This window comes from Aulonocara stuartgranti (genome assembly GCF_965226115.1).
Source record: "Aulonocara stuartgranti genome assembly, chromosome: 17".
NCBI lineage: Eukaryota > Metazoa > Chordata > Actinopteri > Cichliformes > Cichlidae > Aulonocara > Aulonocara stuartgranti.
The window spans coordinates 21,125,462-21,142,435 of NC_138953.1; the positions used below are offsets into that span (position 1 = coordinate 21,125,462).

At 40.9% G+C, this 16,974-nt stretch overlaps 2 protein-coding genes across 7 annotated transcripts in view; one reads left to right on the forward strand and one right to left on the reverse strand.

Moving 5' to 3' along the window:
• Positions 1 to 241: 241 nt before the first annotated feature.
• On the forward strand, positions 242 to 7,130 carry kics2 (KICSTOR subunit 2). Of its 2 annotated transcripts, none has more exons than XM_082509939.1 (4): positions 242 to 260; positions 3,115 to 3,367; positions 4,357 to 4,654; positions 5,643 to 7,130. In XM_082509939.1, the coding sequence occupies exons 2-4, from the start codon at positions 3,139 to 3,141 to the stop codon at positions 6,460 to 6,462; spliced, it is 1,347 nt and encodes a 448-aa protein (XP_082366065.1). In that variant the 5' UTR covers positions 242 to 260; positions 3,115 to 3,138; the 3' UTR covers positions 6,463 to 7,130. The 2 variants fall into 2 exon arrangements, with proteins under 2 accessions (XP_082366065.1, XP_082366064.1); XM_082509938.1 differs by lacking the exon at positions 242 to 260 and adding an exon at positions 1,146 to 1,261.
• A 659-nt stretch (positions 7,131 to 7,789) lies between these two features.
• The window catches only part of LOC309691919 (SLIT-ROBO Rho GTPase-activating protein 1-like), a 44,972-nt gene continuing 35,787 nt past the window's right edge, over positions 7,790 to 16,974 (reverse strand). For 3 of the 5 annotated variants that reach the window (XM_082509948.1, XM_082509946.1, XM_082509950.1), the window contains 3 exons: positions 15,596 to 15,736; positions 14,559 to 14,892; positions 7,790 to 13,034 (listed from right to left, as the gene is read on the reverse strand). In XM_082509948.1, the coding sequence (XP_082366074.1) occupies positions 12,573 to 13,034; positions 14,559 to 14,892; positions 15,596 to 15,736 (937 nt within the window). In that variant the 3' untranslated portion in view covers positions 7,790 to 12,572. The remainder of the gene's footprint in view (positions 13,035 to 14,558; positions 14,893 to 15,595; positions 15,737 to 16,974) is intronic. The other 2 variants (XM_082509947.1, XM_082509949.1) reach the window with 2 other exon arrangements.

A 16,974-nucleotide genomic window follows, 5' to 3' on the forward strand; every position in this document is an offset into this window, starting at 1 on the left:
TGGTGCTTAGATTTAGTCAGGGGTGTCCCGCTCCAAGCCTCAAGGGCCAGTGTCCTGCAGGTTTTAGATATCACCCTGTGTCAACACACCTGAATCAAATGATTAGTTCATTACCAGGCCTGTGAAGAACTTCAAGACATGCTGAGGAGGTAATTTAGCCATTGAAATCAGCTGTGTTGGATCAAGAACACAACTAAAACCTGCAGGACATCTGCCCTTGAGGCCTGGAGTTGGACACCCCTGGCTTAAGTGATATTAAGGTTATATATCTTCACCAACACCCCTGACAGCAACATCAATTTTACATTTATTTTTAGTCCTTGCAACATATTTCAGGGCCCGGTTAAAAGCCAACAAGAATGAGGACATATAACAGCAATATATATGAAACAAAAACAAAAACCAATTAATATAAAACATATTCAGAGTGTTATTTAGTACAAAAAAGCACAAAACAGTTCTGTTAAATAACTGTGTCAAAAACATTAACTGTAGATAAAGTATTGGGAGGTTTTCCACAGTTTCAGCCCCACAAAAGATAACTTTAATATGCTTTCAATAATAAAAGTGAAAAATAAGTCTAAACCTGGGATTTGGTTCATTCCTGTTGTTACTTAGAGGGGATACATGATGAAAAATAGTAACGTGTAGGAAAACTGGGAAAAATATTGGCGAAAATATTTTTTTAAGTCAAAGAACAATATAACTTCACTTCTTAAAGTTATGTTGTATTTAATTTACATATTAATTTATATATTTGAACTCCTGGGATTAATAACTCATAATAATTTGTCAGTTTACTTTTGTAAATTTGACCTTTTTTTCTTGGAAATTTGAGTTTAAAAAATCTGGATTTTTATAACAAATTAAAGACAGTGAAAATAAATTAACAATAAAAGCAGGGGTGGATCTAGAAGGGTGGCATGGGGTGGCAAGTGCCACCCTAAAATGATCCCTTGCCACCCCAAGTGCCACCCCAGTTTTGCATATGACAGTGTTGTTTATTCAAATAAGATAGCATTACCAGTTTGAGCGTAGTTACAGTCAACAATGAATATAAATGCTAAAACTGAATATATTGGATAGTGTTCCTCCCCTGCACCATTAACAAATGGTTCAGCCCATAGCATGACCGGCTTTTTTCTTGTTTTCAGTAGCAAGCCATGCTTTTAATTGTGCCAGAGCATATTTTGAACAACACCATGGGAATTTCGGAATTTAAACAGGTGGTTGGTTGTTACACTCTGGAAATGGAATGAAGGTGAGTGTTATTAACCCTCTGTGGTCCACAGACACGCTGCACCTCCAAATCACATGACTGATGTAAGCTGACATAGCAACAAGCTGCAGCCACGCTGACTCTCTATTTCAGCCCACATTGAAAGTTCAGACTTTAAAGTTTTTAAATTTTAATTACAGGCCAGTAAATCCAGAGTTATGATAATATATATAAGCCACGCTTTTTTCTAAATACTGTCGTCATGTTTTTGTGTGTGTGTGTTTTAAGCGTTTTCTAAGGACAGCGCGAAAACAGTAAAGAAAGAAAAAAAGCCACCTCTTTCTTATTGGTGGAAAAATGCACCATGTCGACCAATTAAAAAAAATAAGTCAACACGTGGGATTTGATTGTTTAGGAAGAGGGAAAAGTTTTAGGAGTGACGGTAACGGCAGCGAGACATAGCAAGGGAGAGAGAGAGAGAGTTTTTAGATGTGGGAGATTTGTGAAGTTTAGTGTGGAGTGGATTCTTAGTGTGTTGTGTTGTCTTGTGTAGTTGTTCTGTTGTGTAGTCGTTTTGTTTTGTGTGTCAGTGAGGGCACTAATGAATGTCACAAAGGCACATTTGCAATGTAAACACTGTCACTAAGTAGAAAACCAGCGGAGTGATACACCTCCTATTGTCAGGCCTGCCAAGTGTTGGGCCTGCAGGTTTATCCCTATGCTGTTCTGTCTTTTGGTGGAGAAACTTTTTTTTTTACTGGCACACATCATTTGTGGGGCATCTTAGTGCAACACCTGATTGTTCTCTCATTTTAGTTTTAGTAATATTTTTAAATTCTTACACAAAATGAAAAAACAGCAGGTGTATTGGCTGCATTTTTAGATAAATAGTTAAATAGTTTACAAAATGTACAATTATATTATATTTGCATTTCAAGTTGTAAAAATTTACTCAGCATGTCTGTGGGTTTTTTTACAGTAAAAAAATACAACTAGGATTTTAAGTTCTTTGTGTGATTTCAGATCAGTAATACTAATGCCAGTGAAAAACAACTAAATTCAGTTGAGCTGAAAAGATACCAAACGAGGCAAGGGGAAAAAAATAAAATGAAACAATTTGAGGGTGAAATACAAACGTAAACTCAAAAGGAGTCAAAAATGGCCGGTTGTATTTCAGACCTCAGTGGGTTAATCCAACAAATCATGAAAATTAGGTTTAAATTTTTGTTCATGACAGTGCAGATTTCTGACAATTTGTGTAATTTAAAGCATCCAACAGTGTGATTGTTTTCTAACAAAAAACAGTGAAACTTAAGTTAGACTTGTGTTTGTAAATGAACCGCCCAATGTTGTGTAGCTTTCTGGATTTTATACTTATTGGGCTACATATTTATTTATTATACAGGCTATACAGTACATAACATCAAAACTCACATGTTTTATGTAACTAAAGTGTGTAATTATGTGGGCTACAGATAATAATTAAGTTATAGACTATATTTATATGAAAAACGTGTATACTTACTGCATTTAAATTAGTTTAACCATATGTAACCACCTACATGTGTGTTTGAAAAAAAAAGGCTTTGATTTTGCCACCCCATTTGATTTCTTTGCCACGCTCATGCCACCCTAAGAAAATTTCTCTAGATCCGCCGCTGAATAAAAGACCCCCTCATGAATTGACGTCCGCGGCTTTCCGTAGTGTTTACATCCGGCGTAGTCAATATGGCGTCTTGCACTTGGCCTGTTAGCTTTAAATAGACGTGTTTTAATTTCTTTGTTTCACGTTTATATTTAATGGGTTTCCTGGGATCAGTATGTAAAATTAGCCTTTTAACCACACTATTTATCAGTTGGTGTTTTTTCTTACACACACTTCCCGTTGCTAACAGTTAGCTCGGGGGTATCTGCGAACCATGGAGGTGGAGGAGCTGCGGCCCGTTCCCCGGGAGCGGGCCATCCTGGAGAGCTTCTTCGCCCAGCTCGGCATGTTTTCCTTCGACCGAGCAAAGGACTACGTGGAGCGGGAGAAGGACGGCAGCAGGAGCAGCGGGAGCATCTGGAGCGCGCTGCTGGCCGCTCTGGCTCACCTGGCCGCGGCGGAGAAGGTGTACCACAACATGACGTTCCTGGGACAGAAAATAGGTAGCTTTCTCTGCTGCTGTGGTCCCCTGTATAACTACCACCATAACACGGAGGGTGTGGTGGATTAAAGCAGATAAAATGGAGTATATATGGGGTCTGTGCATGTACTAAGGTAGAATAATTCGTCGATGTGTAATTGATTTCATTGACATTAAATGAAATTAAAATGATTTTTTAAAAAACGCGCAAATCTATGAGGGGAAAAAGTTTCAGGTGAAAATGGCATATTTGTAAGAAAAAAATTCAGGACAATGGAGCATGTTTATAAGTAAACGAAAGTCTAGGAGAAAAAATCTATTTGTAAGAAATGATAGCAAATTTAGGAGAACAATTGCAAATATGAATGTCAGTTCATGATAATAAAATGGCCTGTGGCGCTCATGCTGTGGAAGGAATGTTGGAATTGTGTGGTTCCCCTTAGAGCAAAGGGTCACTGCAATCACTACAAGTCTGTTCTGAGCATTCACCTTTAACCTGTGGTGAAATATTTCATGCGAGTGGTCTCCTTCAGAATGACACCTTCTTTAAAACGTCAAATATGGGAATGTTTTGGGAAATCTGGGTTCAGTCCATAATGGTGATTTCAGGGTTTTTACTCCTTTTTCCTGCTGTGAACATAAACATTTCTAAGTATTTATCTTTTTTTTTTTTTTGCTCCTAATAAACAGCTTTTAAATGTAGTGCTGTGCATGCAGAGTTTTAGGTTTTATAATTTGTTTTATGTCCTCGATGGATGTCCTGCATCACACCTTGCAGAACGTTTGTTCACAACAGCTCCAACTGTTTTTATCGCTGCTTCAGTCAGAATTTTAATCCAGTCTGAGCTGAGACTTATGTTTTCATCTTCATTATAAGTAAGCAATGATTTCTTATTGTCCATTATTTGTACTCAATTAAACATTTAAAACTCCAAATTAAATTTCCACCACCAGGTGGCGCTGCAGCACCTAAGTGTTTCTGTAGCTTGACACACACCCCTCTCTCTGCAGGTGGCCAGTCCTTCTTCAGCCGGAAGGACTCCATCCGCACCATCTACACCTCGCTGTACAACGAACTCAGGAAGGTGGTGATGATGGGGCGCCACGGCCAGTTGAACTCCTCCTCTTCCGCCTCCTACCTGGAGGACCTGTTATCGCACCTTTCAGAGCAGCTCTGCCACTTCATCCAGGCCCGCATGGAGATGGCTGACCTGTACGAGAAAATGCACTCACTGGGCAGCCAGAAGAATGTCAACTCTGAGGAGCTGGTCACAGTGCTCGAGGTCGTCCTCCAGAAATACAGCTCCAAGTGTGTATCTGATTACAGATTACTTTTACTGAAGAAAATCTTTTAATTTTGCAATGTAAGAGTTAAATGGAACAGTTCGAAACTACTACAACTAACATAGTTGTAGCAACTAAGACTTCCAGACCCAGGTAGTTTGGTCCTTTGATGTTGATTATAAAAAAGCGAGATTAAAAAAACCCCAAACATGTACGGTTAAGTATTTGGACAACGACACAATTTTGACACAGACCAGGTGACTGTGCATAGAAATGTCTGTAATTCCTAAACAGGTAATGCAGTATTTAAATTAAAGTCCTAGAATTAAAGCTGGAAGTCAGCACTTAAATCATTTCTTCATAGTTTAATTTAAAACCTGCTGTGGTGGTGCACACTGGCAAAAATTGTGTCATTATTCAAAAGCTTCTGGACCCAAGTGTAAAAAACAAAGAGCGAGAGAGAAAGGGAGAGAGTGACATATTGAGGTTGTTGAAGGGAAACTTTGAGCTCAGGAATCTGGTGTTTTCCCCAGAGACGTGTCAGCAAAGTGGCGTGCTGCAGCCACAGCAGGAACAGAAAGCGAGTGAGCTGTTGACGGAGCTGCAGCGGAATGCGGCGTGACGCGCCACACGTCAACGGGTCAGCCAGCCATGAACCGGCGAGAAACTGTAACGTGCTTGCTCTCTCTCTCTGCCTTGTCAGCAGATCTGGGGGAGACGTTTGTCTCAGCTGCTTTGAGGTTTCTGCAAATTAGGCCAGAAGAGAAAATAAAGGATTCTGTCTCCTCAGAGAGATTTTATTTTGGCACCCTCAAAACTTCTTCACATTTTGCCTTTGCAGGTCTGTCAGCACTGTTCAGAAGTGATTGTTTCACTGGAGCCTCAGTGTGTGTTTGTTTCAGGCCTGGAAAAGATGAATAATGTCAGACCCAACAGGAGGAATAATGACTGACTGATGGATTGGTTCCTTCTTTACTTCCTCACCTCCTTCTCTTTCTTTTTTGCTCTTCCAGGTTTCACCATCCCATTGTGGGCCGGGTGGAGGAGGGCTTCCAGATGGAGGTGGACGTAGTGACACAGCTGCTGCGCTGCCAAGCCCAGTTGTCCGAGTGGCACTTCCTGCCCGCCCTGCTCAGCCTGCACGGTGCCAACTCCAAGCTCCTCACCTGGGGTCAGCTGTTCCAGCGGCAGAAGGAGACTCGCAAGCACCTGTTCGGAGGTCAGTCCCAGAAGGCAGTGCAGCCTCCGCACCTCTATGTGTGGCTGCAGCGCTTCCAAGCGACACTGCTCGCCAAGTTCAGCTTCTACTTTCACGAAGTTCTGAGCAAGCAGACGGTACCGGCTGACATGAGGGCGCAGACGGCCCGCACCACCCCGGACTACTACGGCAAGATCTCCACCTTCATACGCAAACACGATGCCAGCAATGTGTCGCTTGTGTTTGACAACCGCGGCTCGGAAAGCTTCCAGGGTCACGGCTACCACCACCCACACTCGTACCGGGAAGCACCGAAGGGCGTGGAGCAGTTCCCCGCTGTGGTGTCACTGCCATCAGGAGAGCGGCCGCTCACACACTGGCCCAACGTCATCATGATGATGGGAGACCGCGCCGCTGAACTCAACACTCTGGACAAAGTGGTGCACTTCTATGATGACAAGGTCCAGAGCACATACTACCTGACGCGGCCGGAGCCGCACTTTACGCTTGTCGTCATCTTTGACGGAAGGAAGTCTGAGAAGGATCTGCACCTCACCGGCTTCTTGCAGGAGATTTCTGGCTCGCTTCGGAACTCCAAGCCTTTCAGCACCCTCAAACCCGGGTCAAAGGGCTGAACTGCACATCGACAAGACGCTAAATTTTTACATGGTCCGGCGTTTTCTGTGGTCCAGCTGGCGCTTTTTGCTGCTTTCTCAGTTTGCCAAAAATGTTCCAGACCAAAGAGATTCTAGGTGCTCTGAATTTATTTGACCTGACCGTGACAGGATGACCACCACAGCACTGCTTGTGCTCAGAGCCTTTTAATTATTTGGCATCATGCGGTTTTAACAGGTTTATGTTTTAATTCGTTATACATTACATTTGTTGTGCTTAATACAGTTTAAATAAAGATTTGAAATGTAAAACAGTAAAGTTTCAATATTTACTTTTTACATATATTTTTTTGTATTATTTATTTATTTTTAATATCCTTATTTGTTTTAAACTCTTCTTTGCTGCAGCTGCTTTGGCTCCTCCCCCTGTTTGAACCAACTTTGTTCTGATTGGTTGCCTCTCACAGGACGGGACTGCAGTGCTCAGCTATGTGCTGAGATCACTACAATAAGGATATGTGACATCATTTCAAGACCAGACAGTTTAACCTGTGAAGCTTTTGGCTCACTGCACATAAAGTGATCTCATTATGTGAAACTTTGGCTATGTTTAACAGGAATATCCATCACTGGAACAGAAAGCTCAATATTTTAGAGGAGAATTAAATAAATTTTTTGTGAGTATCGTCTGAGATTAAAAATTAAAGAGTGTTCATTTACTGATGCACATACACCCACTGGCCCTTTTATTAGCCCAGTGCATTTAAGCATTCGAACACATTCAAAACAATCCTCCTGAAGTTCAAGCTAAACATCAGAATAGGGGAGAAATGTGATTTAAGGGACTTTGAACAAAGCCTAAAACTGCCCATCTGCTCTCCTGCACAACCGTCTTTAAAATTTACAAAGAAAGATTTGAAAAGAGAAAATGTCCAGTGAGCGGCAGTTTCTGGCCAAAAATGTCTTGGTGATGTCAGAGGAAAATGGAAGCCAACAGTATCTGAAATAGCCACTCACTGCAACCAAAGTATGCAGAAGAGATTCTCTGAAAGCAAAACCGGTTGAACCTTGCAGCTAAAGGGGAAACCGGGTACCACTCCCGTCAACTAAGAAGAGGAAACTGAAGCCACAGACTCACCAAAAACTCAATTTCTGCTGCAACTTTCAGATGGTGGGCGCACAATTTGGTGTTAACGACATTTGGAGAAATAGTGGAAAAAGAACTATGAAAGGGTTAAATGGCAGCAATTTACTGAACACATCAGGAAGTTTATTGAGTGGGAGAAAACAGCAAAGGAAAGGATAAAATCGATGAGAGGCTTGAATGCTAGTTTAGGTTTATTTATAATATAAATACAACACGTTGATACAATCCATTTGGCTATATGAGCTCATCATTAGGAGGCTCAGTTTTCAAATACAGCAACACTAACAGACAAAAACCATTTCCTTTATTATCAAACACATTCAAAGAAACCTCCCTTTGAGTTAAAATGCACCAACATGTTATGATGCTACATGCCAAGTACACAGTCCTATACATCAAAGTGCAATGTTCACAATGGGTTAATGCTAGAATTCATAATTCAGAAATCTACTAAACACTTTATGATTATTTCATTCGGAGTGCTGCTGCTCTTCGCTCAGGACATGCGTGAGTGGATTCACAACTTCCAAAAAAGGATTTTAAAAAAAGGCACTTCCACATACACACACACACAGACACACACACACTCACAGATGTGCATCCACAGCCTATCTCAGCACGTCATGTTTCATTTTAATCACCACACTCACAGCCCAGTTGGAGGCCACATTCAGTGTGCTGTTCAAGTGTTTTTGGGCGTTTACACACAAAGCCCCACCCTGTTAGCTTATTGTGAGTTTAAGGTTAACTAGTGACTTCAGTGTAACGAGCAGGTAAACCAGTATTTTGACAAACACACAGATAGTGGCATGCTTTTTGCACTCGTTTTCCCCAACTTCCACTCGCGTGTTCTGGCACTCCTGGCAGGCATGAATTATCTATTATCTAATGCTATTCTAGTACTTCTGCACTTACAAGGGAGCAGAACAAGGGCAGGCAAGCAGAACACACACACACACACACTTTACAAGGAGTATCAGGGTCACACCGAGGAAAAAAAAATATTACAAGAAATTCTCTTTAATTTTGCAGAACAAAGTCGAAACTTGAGGAATGAAGCTGTAACATCAGAACAGAGTTGAAATAATTTAAGGATCAAAACAAACTACTTGTGTAGGAAAAATCTAGTCAGTTTTGCTAAATGCTGGAAATTATAAAAACTGTGCGGTTAGAAGTTAAGGATTACGGGGACAGGGTTGGTCTTGATTCTAATTTCAAAATCCCATTTTAAAACTAAAAATACTGTCAAGAATAAACTCAGCATTTTGCGAACAAACCTAAAGCACTATTTCTGGAATAAAATTGAAACGGAAGCTACTTTCAGCTGTTCCTTTAATCACCACAGTGAGTAGCTCTGCACGTTTGATATGGCAGAAATCTGAAACATTATTTTGAGAATAAATTCAAAATAAAATATCTTTATTAAAGTTGAGATGTTATGCTGAGAAAGTCAAGATTTAAAAGTAAACCTGAAAAACTAAAGCTGAAATACTGTTTTGAGGACAAGTCAGAAATTTCAGAATAAAGTCAATATTCTGAGAATTACATTTTGAGAATAAACTCAAAATAAAGCGTCCATATTAAAGCTGAAACACTATTCTGAGAATAGATTTTTATAGAAGTCAAAATGTAAGCGTACTATTTCCAAAATACATTTGACATACTGTTCTGAGAAGGAATTTGAGATTTTGAGAATAGTCAAAATCTTCCAGAATAAAGTTATTGTTCTGAGAATAATGTTGAAATTCTGAGAATAAACACAATTTCCAGAACTAAGATTTGAGAAGAAAATTTAAATTGAAAATAAAGAGTTGCAACATTGTTATCAGAATAACGTTAACATTTCAAGCCAGAAATGTTGAGAATAAACTAGAAATGGTTATTCTAGAAGAAAGTTGAAATGCTATTCTGAGAATAAATTTTCAGACAAAATGTGAGAGTCAAATTTGGGAATAAAATAAATTAGTGCTGTGAGCGTTAATCTTGTTAAAATGACGTTAACACCATAACTATGGGCTCAAATTGTGGTCATAAATATTTTGTACTTGTAAATCAAATGCGTATTTGTGAACTGAGTTTTGTAACCTTGTAAACCAAAATATGAGAAAATTTTATGTCTGTGCAAATACAGATGAGAATTTACGTGTGTGTAAAAAGGATTTGTGTTTGTAAAATATTTACACAAGTTACACATTTTTTGTTAAGGTCTGGCTACAGATACAAAGCAAAAAGCTAGGTGTAAAACTCTGCGCTCAGGTTCCCTGGCTGTATGTGACTTTCAACTCACACATACAAATTTTCAGCCAATTTTTCTTCCTTTCAGCTGATTGGTCAATGTCATGTCAATCACATATTAGCAATCCAATCAGAGAACAGATGGGTTTGGCTGTTGGAGGGGTGCTTTACGGAGCTTCAGGTCCTGGAAGATTAAATGTTCTTTTACATGCCAGCCCAGCGTTTTCCTTCATCTCCATGAAGGAAAAACAGTCTGTGCGTGTCAGAGTTCGGTGATTTTTGTCTCAAAGGTTTGCGTGCTTATACAGACATCCAGAACCCTTTCAGCAGCGCTCCAGACCTCGGGGGAAAGCAGTGTTGTGGAAATCTTCACTAGTGGGGATAGTCACAAAGCTTTCTTCATTATGAATTAGCGATACATGTTTTTATTGAACATTTGAAGATAAAACAACACAAACTCTTGTAGAGGACATAAACTCAGAGATAGAAACAATAAGGAGCAGGAGCATCTAGTTCACGTAGCGCTGCCGCAAAAACCTAGACAGCTCAGTAGCCAGCGCAACAAATTCTGGATCCTTGGGTCTTAGTTAGCAGTTAGCATTAGCAGCACACGCTGTGAAAGGGCCTTTATGCTGCGCACTGTAACTCACAGCAATGGTCCCGGATCAGCCCTGATTTTTGTGAAACTAATCCTAAAGTAATAATGGTATTTCTAACCATTGATATACCAAAACTTTATCCTTTCAACAGCTACCGAAAGTTAAGGGACCTAGCTTGTATGAGCCTTATGGGATATATAGTGGACTTCAGCACTAAGCAGGAGAGGAACTACCAGATCCCCGTCATCAACGAGTGCCCAGTGGAGAGAGTGGACAGCTTCAAATACCTCGGAGTTCACATCACGCAGGACCTGTCATGGTCCTGTCACATCAACACCGTGGTGCAAAAGGCCCGACAGCGTCTCTACCACCTCAGACGCTTGAGAGACTTCCAACTGCCCTCCAAGGTGCTCAGGAACTTTTACTCGTGCACCATAGAGAGCATCCTGGCGGGAAACATCTTAACCTGGTTCGGGAACAGCACCATGCAGGACAGACGAGCTCTACAGAGGGTTGTGCGGTCAGCTGAGCGCACCATCCGCTCCGAGCTCCCTGACCTGCACTCAATCTACAGCAGGCGGTGCTGGACCAAGGCCAGGAAGATCGTGAAGGACCTCAGCCATCCCAACAACAGACTGATAACACGGAGATTTGCCGTGTTAATGCGGTTATGGCGTTAACATCTAACGCTGACAGCACGAAATTAATGTTTCAAGAATACATCTGAAATACTCTTTTGAGCATACAGTTAAAATCTTCAGGATAAAGCTTAAATTTCAAGTTCGAAATTTAATGTAATTCAGTCCAGCTTTATATTGTAAGGGAAGGACCCCACAATAATCAAATAAACTGAGAATAAACTGGTAATACTAATTTTCAGAGTTAAAGTAGAAATATTGAGAATAAAATGTTGAGAATAAACTCAAACGTTTTCCATAATCAATGGGAAATACTGTTTAGAATAAATAGAAGCTCCTTAGACTACGATGACCTGACTAAGAACCTTAAAGTTGAGTATCAGAATAAAACTGTCGGTCTACAGAACACCTCACGTAGATTACGTCACACTTACGAAGCATTTTCAGTCACTCTGAAGTTTTTCTCTTATAGCTCACAAACACTTCATCACCTTTCGACTCTATTCCCAAAATTTAAAAAATAAACATAATTTTTTTTCTTAACTTGGCGTTGATGCTCCTTGATACACACTTACAACCACTCACAAACACACAGCAACAAAATCGTACAACCACCCCACCCCCTACCCGTCCCAGAAAAAGCTCTAACCAAACTCCACCACTCACTCCACCACCCTGTTTGAATGAAGCTCCGGTCTGGGCATGAGGTTCCCCCGTCTGAGAACACAAGAAGGCTGTTAAAAAGTTTAGCGAGCTGCCGCCGCGGCTCGCCGAACATTCAATAGATGGCTGAACAGTCGTTAAAATACAGGAAACATTCATTAAGTAGCTGGACGTTGGTTAAATAAGTTTTCTTTCACTGACGACCTCAGGAGGCGTTTTCGTGGTTTTGAGGTGCAAGTGAGCTTAGCAGCTGAACCGAGTGAAAAAATTAAAAAAATAAATTATAAAGTCCTGCAGACGTTGTTGAACCATCGTTTGCCGCGTCCTCTTCCCAATCGAGTCGCTTGTCCTGGATACAGCATCCAATCGTGTTCGTTTCTTTTTTTTCCTTTTTTTTTCTGGCAACAGTCACATCACTTAAACTACAGTTTTACTGGAGCTGAACTACACTCCCCAACTCCCCCCACACCCCCCACGCGTCTCTCTCTCTCTCTCTCTCTCTCTGATTACGATCTCACACAGGAAGCCCCGCCCACGCTCGTACTTGCATCTCCGCATCAGCAGTTCTTTTAGCTAACCTTTGATAAATGCTTCGATACATGGAGAAAGTAAACCCCTACACACCAAGAGAGTACACACCAACCTGACAACACATAAATATCATGGCATATCATATCATAAGTCATGTCATATATTATATTTTATTACTACATTAAAAGCCTTTTTCGTCTTTCCTACCATTTCTACCCTCATGTTGATTATAAACATTAAGCAGTACCCTGATCTCCTCTTCTGGCCCATTTTTGGCCCGGGTAGGCCTGATTCGGCCTCTTATTGGCCTGGTTTGGCTCACATGGTGCAGGATTTGTCCAGTGGCGGGGGTAGAGGCGGGGTGCTGCTTTTAGGTGGAACCATAGGTTTGGGTCTCAGGGCAGGTGGTCGCAGCGGAGCCCCGATGCGAGCGGCTGCCACCGGCTTGAAGGAACCCAGAGCGTCAGGGGATGGGTTGGCAGGTCTGGGAGGTCCAGATGGAGGTCCAGGAAGTGGACTGATGGGGCTCAGAGGACTCAGGGGGCTTGGGGTGCCTGGGGTACCGGGCGTCCCGGGAGTTCCGGGGGTGCCGGGGGTTCCCGGTGTGCCTGGTGTGCTTGGGGTGCTGTGCGGGCTGGGAGACTCGGAGGAGCAGGTGGTGATGGGGCCGTTCTTTATCTGCTCCAGGGTGTCCAGGACCACGTCGGGGGCCGGACGGCAGCCCTGTCGCTCCAACTGCCTCAACTCCCCCAAAGCCACACTCACGGTCTCCTCGATGTCCTGCAGGCGGAGAGGATGATTGAAGAATAAGTTAACAGTTTTAAATGAATCCATTCACACATCAAGTTAGATTTTGGTTCCTTGGATGATTCTTCAAAAATTAATACATGTATATTTTAGGGGACCTATTACGTTCTTTTCCAGCTCCATCTATTATTCCTGGAAAGTAGCTTTTCCATATTCAGAGCTTAAAATAATCCTTACTTATCTTATCCTCTCTTAGGCTTGTAAAAGTAATTTAATTTTGACAAATCAGTTAATTCTAATTTAACTTATGATTATTAAAACGAGAAAAATCAAGATGCAGCTGTTATTGTGCTGCAGTAATGTTCTTGTTTCCTTTATCTGCCAAAAAACGTATTCATTCAATTTAGCACAGTTCATTTAAATCAACTTAATTAAAAAGACAATTTATTTGAAAGTTTAATAAATCCACATTTTTCCAGAGTGTGAGTAATCATGGTAAAAGTAATTATCTCAGTATTGGCCAGAGAAAATGACTTTTTACTCTGAAACAAACCATTTTACCTCCTCTCCTTTAAATGTGCTTTTTTCACTATTGGCTGCCCCTCACAAACAGAGCTAAGAGTACAAAAAACTGTCTGAATGAGAGTGTTGTATTAAAAGCCAAACACACACTCACAGTTTGGAAGGTAGAGTCTTAAGTCGAACTGTATCTTTCTGTAGTAAATCATGAAAACCTCTGACTGAATCTTGAGACAAATAACGTAACAGATAAGATTTTACTTTTTTAAAAATAACACAAATATATTATTTCTGCATGATTTATCACTTTCTGGAACCTGTCGGTGTTCTGACTTAACATGGAAGCATTTCGACCTCAAAGAAGACCCCCATTCACTTTCGCCTCCAGATTAAAACGGCCCCTAATGATGTCATACAGAGCAAGAGTAGAAAAAAAACTGCCTGAACCAGAGTGTTTCGTTCACAAGGATTGCTTCGCATACGAGGACCTCATGATTTGAATTTTGTCTAAATATTAGAGAAATTAAGAAACAGCAAACTTTTTGAAGGAGTAAAAAAATCCAAGTAAAATTTCTAGAAAACTGAAACCACAAATTTAGAGCTACTAAAGAATTTATAGCGTGTCACAAGAAGGACCAGTTTGAAGCAATTCGATATAAAATCCCTTAAAGCTTTTTTATTTTTTTGCTGTCCAGAACTGGGTTGTATTTTCTCCCACTGGCGACACTGTGAGAAGCATGGAGCTCACTCAAGAGGCGTTGTGGTACTACTGTGATTAAAATGGATGTGTCATTGTTGCTGTTCAGATTTGGCAGAGTCGTAGCTGAGAATTTTTAGAGTCTGATACCATCAGTGTCACTTGCTCACTGATATATAAAAGTGTTACTCAACCGTGGATTTAGGATTTCAATCAGAGATAGTTAGGTGAATTTCTGCTGTCTGTTTTCAGATCCCCCTCCAGTCTGGTGACACCTGCATGCAATGAAAACAAAGATTTTTTTCAATATTCATCTCACGTTACATGTTTTCTAGGCGTACCTGTGCCAGCGCGTCGGGGTCGAGAGCTCGGGATCGATGGGAGTCTCCAAAGCCATGCTGCCCGCTGTTGGAGCGTCGTATAGGTGTGTCCTCCGGCCTCCGCAGAGAATCGTGTCGGCTGACCGTCATGGTCACAGCTGCAGAGCGGCGGCGGCGCTCCGGGCTGTCTAGGGGCGGGGTCAAGCCCTGGCCCCGTCCTAGCAGCAGGTCCCTGGGGCTGAAGTGACCCGTCACCGGAGGAGAACTGCGCTCCATCACGCCTCCGTTCCCGTGGTTGTCGTTAGAGCGACAGAGGGGGCGGCGGAATAAACCATCAGTTCGCTTCCTCCTGTGGCTGTCAACAGGAAGTGTAAACAGCATTAACTCAGGTAGAATGAAACAAATCATATTCAGCAACTACTGAACTACATGCTATCTTCCCTTTGGAGAACCCGCAAGCTCGTCTCTGCTTGTACCAAAGCTTCTCTCATGTTATTTTTAAACTCAAATAATTAAACAGCTTTGTGGATTTTATAAATTCAGCTACTTATATGTAATACTTAAGTGACGCTTCAAGTTTTTGAGTTTTACAAAAGTCCAGTTTGTATAAATCTTTACGTAACTGCAGATGAACCAGGAAATCATGGAAATGCTCCCATTTTTATTATACACATTAGCAGCCGATAGGTGATGGCGTTAGGTGTGGGGGTTTTGTGTTTGTTTGTTTTTAAAAGAGTCCAACATAAAAAACACAAAATTTTATGCAAAGTGTTAGAAAGCTTTCGGTCTAAGAAGCATGTCCACATAATCATACTGGTACTGAAGGCTTTTTAAGCCTCTTGCACAGATTAACTTAGCCACACTTGGGCTGCCTTCCTTGACGTGTTGTGAGGAATGACTACGAATAAAATAAAAGGTGTCTGGAGTCTGCAGATGGGGAAACTGGTCACATGAGAACAGCTGTGACACCAGCGTGATGAGATCCGCAGGTATTTTTAGAGGTGAGAGAACAGGATGGGCTTAAAACACGCCGCAGAAAATCCTCCCAGGTGTCTTACATGACAGACCTGTTGTAGGTCTCTGGAGGTCTCATGTCGGTCGGGGAGCTCAGCTCGCTCCTAGACCGCTTATCGTCGGTGCTGCTGCTTCCTCCGTCGCTGTCGGCTTTCTGACTGAGTGTGTCTGACATGGCGTCGGCCCTGAAGACACAGACTCTCAATCAGGAAAAATCACTCTGGAAACTGGAGAGCTGAACTAGCACAGCGCACCAATCATCAATTAACTGATCAATAGTATGTGGTTAGTGACTGCCTCGGCCCAATCAGTCTGTTAATCAACAAGGTGTACAATCCAGTGAGCGGCAATCCAGACAAATCCATCACTGCAGCTCTTCAATGAGGCCATCGAGCCACTTATGCTAACAAGAACTTCTACAAAGAAAGATTTCAACTCAAAACTACGACTAAACTAAACCGTTTACACACACAATGCATCCCCTTTGTTCTTGCTCTTGTATTGGAAAACTGAAGATAAAAACTAGGTAAATACGAATATTAAAAATGCAAATAAGACACTAAACATCTGTCTATGTATATCTATACACATATGTCCATATAAATTGATATCTATGGAAAACAGAAATACTTATACTAAAATAAAGCTTGAACCAAACTGAAATATTTTGAAAAATATTTTGAAAAATGCTTGAGTAAAATTAAACTTTGCAAATAGTTTATGCTGTGATAACATTACACTGTAATTTTATAAAATGTGAAACGGAAGTGAAGGCTAAATTATGTCTAGGAAATATGTAGGAAATAAAAATAATTATACTATTTTTTGTAATTTTTTCCAATCATCTCATGTGGTATAATATACATGTTACATCGTGACGATGCGGCACAAAGAAATGCAAATGAATTTAAAATGCTCTTGTTCACGTAGACGCTGTATATAAACCCCCAAATTCTCAATGTAATGTTTTTATATCAGAATATTATAAATTATTACGCGAATAAAAAAATGAAACAAAAATGAATCAAGTGTTAAAAAATTTAATGCCCTTTCCTTTCTTCCTCATTCTGATCCTGTCTACATGCCTAATCTCTACATGCTAAATGCACTGAGCTGCTGTTGTGTGATTGGCTGATTAGACATCTGCATTAACAAACTGTGGAACAGTTGCGTGTGTATTTATAAAAACAATTCTGGTCACATTTAAGATGTAGCCACACAAAAAACCCCTGAATGCATTGGCATTATTATCCTGTAATTTAGCAAAATCATTAAAAAGTAGATAAACAGTACAACATATGCATTTCTGAATACTGGCATGAACTCAATAAACGACAACAGTTTTTGTAATTTATAAACGATATTTTGCAGTTTTATGAGGACGCAAACCAAAAAGAAGCATCATTTCAGAAGCCTGCAATCA